Source organism: Monodelphis domestica, chromosome 7, assembly GCF_027887165.1.
Source record: "Monodelphis domestica isolate mMonDom1 chromosome 7, mMonDom1.pri, whole genome shotgun sequence".
Lineage (NCBI taxonomy): Eukaryota > Metazoa > Chordata > Mammalia > Didelphimorphia > Didelphidae > Monodelphis > Monodelphis domestica.
The window spans coordinates 34,427,352-34,434,860 of NC_077233.1; the positions used below are offsets into that span (position 1 = coordinate 34,427,352).

A 7,509-nucleotide genomic window follows, 5' to 3' on the forward strand; every position below is an offset into this window, starting at 1 on the left:
CTGACTTAAAGAAAGAAGGTAAGGATCTTTGTTTTTTAAATAAATATTTGAAGATGAAGGTGGAAGCCTGGTTAAGAAGGCAGACTACTCAACAGCTTCATGGACAAGCACTTGTGGAAACTCTTGGAATAGAGAGGCCCATGAATCAGATCTCTTACCTGCTATCATTTATTTTGAGCAAAAGCTTTTCTTCCTTGGCTTAGCCAGGTTCAACTTCCTTCTAGTATCTAATGCCTAAAATTGGATTTCAGATCTATTGACTAAGTTAAATAGTGGAGAAAAGTTGGCATTGTTCTCGCCATACTGATCATCTTGCAGGAGAGCATTATGACCATCTTCAAAGCTAAAAATTGAGGAAATTAAAACTCATTTTTTAATGCAAAAAAGTATGATCTTGAGTTGGGCTCATTTAACTTAGTCATTTTGTATGTGGTTATATGGACTAACCTTTAAGTTCAATTTGGCAGGTGTTGCATAGGGGTTAAAGGTGGTGATTGTGCATTTAAGTGAATAAAGATTTTTATCTGTACAGAATTAGTAAAGTAGGTGAACATGGATTTTTATAAGCAACATATTACTTATTTTATTTTATAGACTTTTAGATCTGAAAGAGAATCTATGGATGATCAAGTCCAATTTCATTTGAAAGGGAAATCGAGGTTTAAAAAGGTTATGATTGTCTTGTAGTTATCTATGTAGTAGCTAGACAACCTGGACCCAAGCCCAGCTCTTTTGCTTCTTGAACAATATTCTTTCAACTATACTAGGTTGTTTTCTAGGGAATTAAAAAGTGTGTGAAAAATAATACACTTTTTGGCTTTTAAAATTGCTGTGAATATCCAAAGATATGAACCCATTGAAGGGTAATATGTACAAGGAAGGCAAACATGTCTCTGAAATCAGACAAAAACAAATAAACTATGACAACTGTATAAACAGGAACAAATCAGAGGGTAATTCATTTGTTAAAGTGAACATTTACCAAACACCTCTTTTTGACCTAGTCAATAAAACTAACAACTTAAAAAAAGTGAATCTTCCACACTTAGCATTTGCTTAGCTTTAAAATAAAATAAATGAACAACTTCCATAAGCCCTTCTATAATGCTCAGGTATTAAACAACATAGGATCAATTTCCCACCAATGTAAAATTTTCTTTACTTTTACTGTATTCTGTCACCATCTTAACATTCCTTAATGTTATTATTAAAGATTCTCTTGACATTTAAAGCAGACACACACTAATACTCAGTCATAGTCTAGGAATTCTAATGCTCATGTAGTTAGACAGGATTTTAAATTATGAAAAATAAAGTCTTGCTTTTTAATGCAGGACATGGGAGTGAAAAATCCAAAGAATTTTTCAAATATGTTGTCTCCTCCTCCCTTTCTCTCCTCAGCCTTTGGTCACGAAGCAGTTGCAATATAAAGGCACGGTGCTATTAGCACCTCCCCATCATTCACTGAAGATCACTCAGAAGAAGTCATAGGGGCTTGGCAGGCCACTGATGTGAGGAAGCTCTCATCAACATTGCCCCAAATGGGGTTACGGAGGTCTAAAAATGGATACTATTAGTGGTATTGTCAGAAATGGGTTTGATTACAAACAGCATCGTTTAAGGAAGAAGTTATTTTATGTAAAATAAGTACAGTAATTGGTTTGTGATGATTTTAATGTCTCATTTTGCCATCAGAACATGTATCATTTTCTCCTTGCTAATACTTCATTCTAGCCTACAGTTCTTAGTGCAAAGATAGTCGGGAAGATCTTTGCCATAAGTCTATTTTGGCCCTTTCGAGTGGAGAGAAGTCTCTTAGACTCTACTAGGTTACTTATTTAATCAACATGGAGGGTGACAAATGCGATATAGTACCTTCATAAGCTGTGGCTGGATTACTTATAAACCCCTCCATATTCGTCCAAAACAAAAGGGAAAACCAGGAGTCTACCAACTTCCTCCTTTTTACTACTATTCCCCTGAGCACTCAGCTAACATAATGTGTCCTTGCCTTTGGAACTCTCATTGGTAGAATTCCATTGAGACCTTAGCATGCCCCAGTTGTTAACACAGAAAACATATGTATGTGTATGTTTGTATTTGCATGTGTGTGACCCTCACAAAAAGTAGGAGACTGTGCTCATTGTAAATTGAGTCTAATTAATAATCATTACAATCACAATAACAATTCACAATGAAGATGATACCTACTTCTTAAATAGTGTCTTAAGCTTTGCAAAGTGCTTTATAAATATTTCTGATCTCTATGAAAGAGGGACTATTACTATTCTCATTTTATGACAAAATTGAGAGAGGTTAACCTACTTGCCTGAAGTCATTTATCTAAAAAGTGTTATAGGTTGGATCTGAACTCATGATCTTTCTGACTCCTGTTCTATCACCTCTATCATTTGAGCCACCTAGCCATCTAACCCTATTATTAATAATCAAGAAACAAAGCCATGCCACTGAATTTGGAGCATTGTTTTCCAGTTTTTAGATCTTTTATTTATTAAATAGTGTTAATGCCCCATTTCTCCTGAGAGCAAATGAATTAGTCTTTGTTGACACCATTTTTATTTTTCCTCAAAACCTTAGCATAATTGGTTAATTGTTTACAGGGAGAGCTAGTGGTTCATTTTTATAAATGGCAAGTGAAGGCCATTTGAATTTGGATAGGGGTTTTGTCAAGAAAAATGGGACTTTTAGAGTATAATCAATTTTTGCTGTTAGCTCATCTTTTTTTTTTCTTCAGGTAATAACTATATTAAAAGTATTTTAAAGGCTGTCATGTATAAGAGGGAGTAGACCCAGAGGGCATACGTGGGAACAATGGTGAAATGTTGAGAAGAGGCCAATTTAGGCTGGTTCTAGGGAAACAACTTCCTAACAACCAGAGTTATCCAAATATAAAATATGTGGCTTTGAAAGTGGTTGGATCCTCCCTCTATGGGGGAATTCTAGCAGAGTCTCTAAGAAAGGGATGGTATTGAGGAAATCCTTGTTCAGGTCTGAGTCAGACAAAAAGGTTTCTAGTCACTGCCTCCTTTGAGGTTCTGAGACTCACTAACTGATCTCCATGATCTCATGGAAAACTTTAGAGGCTGAGAGGTTAGTGATCCCCTAAAGAAAAGTCTCAATATTCCTGGATATTGCCTGAAGATTTATCTTTTCCCCCAATGCAATTATTCCAAACCTTTTAGAAGTTTGTCACACACCTCTTTTAAAAACTTCATAACACATATGAATTTTTCACATCTCATTGGAGAGGCTTTTCTAAATACAAATCTAGTATTTGCAGCGTGAAGCTAACCTTGAGACGAAGCAGCGTATCCAACCACCATACAGTAAATAAGGGAATCCAAATAGCAAACAGATAAAAATGAAACCTGGCAATCAAAATGTTTGCCACTACCTGGATCCCAAAGCCACGTCATTGATAGTTCATCACTAGACTGAGTATTCTTTAAGGAACCAGATCCTTTCAACTCTTTCCTGTAGAACACAATTTTCATTACAGTTGGTGAAGCAAAAGGTTTCCACAATTTCAAACAATGACACCTCCCACTCAGACAAGTATTTTTATTGTCTTAGCATTTTTCCCATCCCCTCACCCCAGCCTAAAGGGAGGAAGAAAGGGAAAAAGCTGCCAGATGACCAGTTGTTTTCTGGCTTTTACTTTAAGTTTTTTTTTATTCAGGTCTTCTGTTTTCCATGTCTGCTTCAATACTTATGTGCAAAAGGCCATCAATGACAAGGATGGTCTTTGATAACTAGATCTGGAAATTCTACATGTTCTTAAAACAGATTCACTATTAAAAGCCTTTGGTCAGGACATAATCAATCATCAAATACGAGAATGAAATGATTCACAAAAGGGTGGAATTTTTAGAGAGAAGAAAGGATAAACTGAGGCTGGAAGGAAGGTAGACAGGCTAGTCCTGAAATATGTCGTATGTCATGAGCTAATGTCACCCAGGTTATGTGTATTAGGAAATACTATACACAATAATACATATAGGCATTATATATATATATATATATATATATATATATGTATATACACACATATCTCTCTATCAAACAAAACAGTTTCTGACACATAGCAGGCACTTAATATCTGTTTGTTGATGGTTTAATGACTGAGAGATTCTTTTAAAAAATGTTAACCAGTCTAAAATTCTGTGACCCTAAATTTAGCACAGGTAGTTACTTTCTCTCATAATCAAATATTCTATAAATGCCCTTAAATATTTTTCATCTCTGAATTTTCTAACTTTACATTTTTCTCAAAGAATCATGAAACTTTTATTCTAGAAAGGCCAGCTGAGGTCATGTAGATTACCTCCTCCATTTGGTGGTCATAGATCATGGATCTTTATCATTGGGGTGAGGGGGGTGGGAGTTGTAGGGAGAATTTCTTTTGGAATTATTAGGCCAAGAAATTCTCCAGTTTCTGGCCAGTCCAGTGAAGTACTTGTGCATTCATCCAGACTGGTCTTGGATAACGGGGGAGTAGCAGCCCACTTCCAGACCATATCCTGAATCATTATTGCTTAGGAGAATCTTACACAGAGATTGACAAAGATTTTGAGCCACAATGATGCATTGAAGTAGGGTCTCAGAGGAAAAAAATTGAGACCTAGAAAGGTGAGATGACTTTACTTAAATGATAGTCAAAAGGGATAGAATCTAGACTTGAATGACACTTCTTTTGTTCAGATGCCACATCCAAGAGCTTGAGGAACTATTTATCCAATTGGTTACCATCTAGTTTCCATTTCTTAGCTTTTCCATCTATCATCTGAATGCTCTTTTTTAGAATATTCACTAGTGTTACAAAAGACTCACTTAGTACTACACTATCCACTAACATTTGTGAATCAGTGTGATGTTGAAACTCTTGGCTCTGGCAGCTACTTGACCCTTTTCTGACCCTACTTTGGTCAATTATTAAAGTTACTTTTGGCCTTCTTTTTTGTTCATCTCTTTTGTATTAGTTGAGACAGGCAAAATACTTGAATCCAGAAAAATGTATCCATTTACCATGATTCTCTTCACTTTTCCCAACAACTCAGAATGAAATACTCGAAACACAAAGGCTTTCAGTGTCACATGGAATTGCTAAAAGGGTGCCAACAGTCATGATGGCTAGACATGCTTCCTAGCTCTTACTCTAAAATATTGCAGCTCTGAGGAGTTAGAAGGGAGATAATAGTTGGAGGAAACAAAAATTTAATAATTAAACTTCTAATGAATTCACCACAGCTTGGGTACTTTATTCCATTGGCAACAGTGAATTAAAAAAAATCTGATTAGTGTAATAGTTGATTTTTCTGAACTATTGAACCATTACTATATATTGTAGAATTGCTTACATTTATATAAGAATTATCAAAATTTTCCATTTCTAAAGAAACTGAGCCCATTAGAATCATCCCCATTTCCCCCATATAGCAAAACCCCTTTATTTTAAATACTAATGAAAGATACTTCATTGAAATATTGCAAAACATTTATAGTGATGAATTTGATGGTCACATAGAAATGAAAGCATAGGAGTTCTCTATCTGTACTTTGGGTGTAAAGTCACAACTATCATTAATGTCCTCCAGACCTAGGATTCTTGCCCTCTTCATCTTAGGCTCCTAGTTTCCCAAGGTTTTTTGATGTGTCAGCTACAATCCTACCTTCTACAAAAAGTCTTTCCTCTTTAATGTTATCATTTTATCATTGTTGATTATCTCTAGTCAGCCAATTTCTTCTTCCCATATCTTGTTTGTATATAGATGTTTGCATGTTGTCTCTCCATGAGATTATGAGTTCCTTTTAAGCAGAAGCAGTCTTTTGCCTTCCTTTGTGTCCCCAGTACATAACATAGTCCCTGGCAAATATTGGGTGCTTAATATATATTTTTATCTGAATGATCAGGAGTTTGTGCTGAAGAACAAAGACAGTAATAGAATGACTAAGTGAATCCTGACTCCACATCCTCCACTGGAGCCAATAGCTTCAACTATTTATCATCTAGCTCTGAATCAAGACTTCTAACAAGTGAAGATTTTCCTCTTGTCTCCTTACTCATTAAAACAGGTTAAATGACAAAACTCCTCACCAAAAGAGGTGAGGAAAAGAACTGGAGTATCAATGAAATAGGGTAATCCATAAACTAGATAATAAGTTTTTAAACTATGAAAGATTGAAGCAATCTCACGTTGATGATACAGAATGATTCTGTGAACCATCACAAATCTATATACCAATTGAAGTATGAGCCAAGAATCAACTAATCCATATTATTAACTAAATATGGGACAATTATGAAGTAAGAAACACTATAGTCAAGAGCAGACAAGTTCTATTTCTATAAAAATGGAAACAAACGGTCACAATCTTCTGTAAATCCAACTTACTTTAATTAAACTATATAAGCCAGTGAAAGACAATCCCTTCGTTTTAATCTCCCAACAAATGTGAGTTTTTTTTTTTTAACAGTCAAATGTGTTAGAATAACACTTCACTAAAGAGTTCAAATAGGATTCTGATATTTTACTATTGGACCTTTAGTTTTAATAAACCTGATGCTAAATTAAGTTTAGACACTGTTCTGAGTGATTCTACAATCTTAATTGGCTCAAGAAAACACTGAAATTTGGCACATGCTTAAACCAAAACAATCACAGTAAGATAAATTGATAACCAATTTGAAAATTCTTTTCTATCTTGAAGAGTCACAACAAAAAAAAAAGTTTAAGTGTGTTTTTTTGCTGATTTTTCTCTGCAACTATTTGAAGCTGTAAATGACTTAACTCAGTAAAATTCCAAATGTAATTATCTTCTGTACTTAGCCCAAGGCTTTCCATATATCTCCGCACTGCTGTCTTGCATACAAAATAGCCTTTGCAATGGCTGCTGGTAACTATATAATGTACAACATTGTTTTAATTTCCCCTCCTCTGCTAACCTCTTGCCTACACATATGGCAGGCACGCACACATGCAAAGCCCATGCATGTGCACACGCACACACATACACACAAAAATTATTCTTCCCAAGCTCCAATTTCTCCCCAGCTCAGGCCTGTTGTAGGCAGTTTGAGAATCAGTAAGTGGGAGAAAAGGAGCTCCTAATCAACCACAGATAATCCAGAAAATGGATAATTGAGAGATGGTGCATACATACAAATATACTTTTAAAAAATTCATACTGCATTTTATAAAAGAGAAATGAGACTAAATTTTCTCAAGGGTTTTAAAAAAATCACAACAATAGGTTTCAAAATCTCCTGTTCCATCAATAATGAATGGACCAGAACTCATTACAGCAATGTAAAGATTTGGAATTTTGATGAATATTGAGGTAAAATTAAAATAAATGTTCTTTTACCTGGAGCTCTAACTGCTGTACAACCTGCATCTGTACTCTACATTGAGCTGTACTCCTATCGTCCAGCGCATGCTCATTGTTGAGATGTCTGCAACAATACATAGAAAATTGGTAAGTGAAATG

The 7,509-nt window shown here is 35.1% G+C and overlaps 1 protein-coding gene across 21 annotated transcripts in view; it reads right to left on the reverse strand.

The window, feature by feature from the left end:
• FOXP1 (forkhead box P1) overlaps nt 1-7,509 on the reverse strand; it is a 661,259-nt gene that overhangs the window by 37,695 nt on the left and 616,055 nt on the right. For all 21 annotated transcript variants that reach the window (XM_056804416.1, XM_056804414.1, XM_007500086.3 and 18 more), the window contains one exon: nt 7,387-7,474. In XM_056804416.1, coding sequence (XP_056660394.1) covers nt 7,387-7,474 — 88 coding nt within the window. The remainder of the gene's footprint in view (nt 1-7,386; nt 7,475-7,509) is intronic.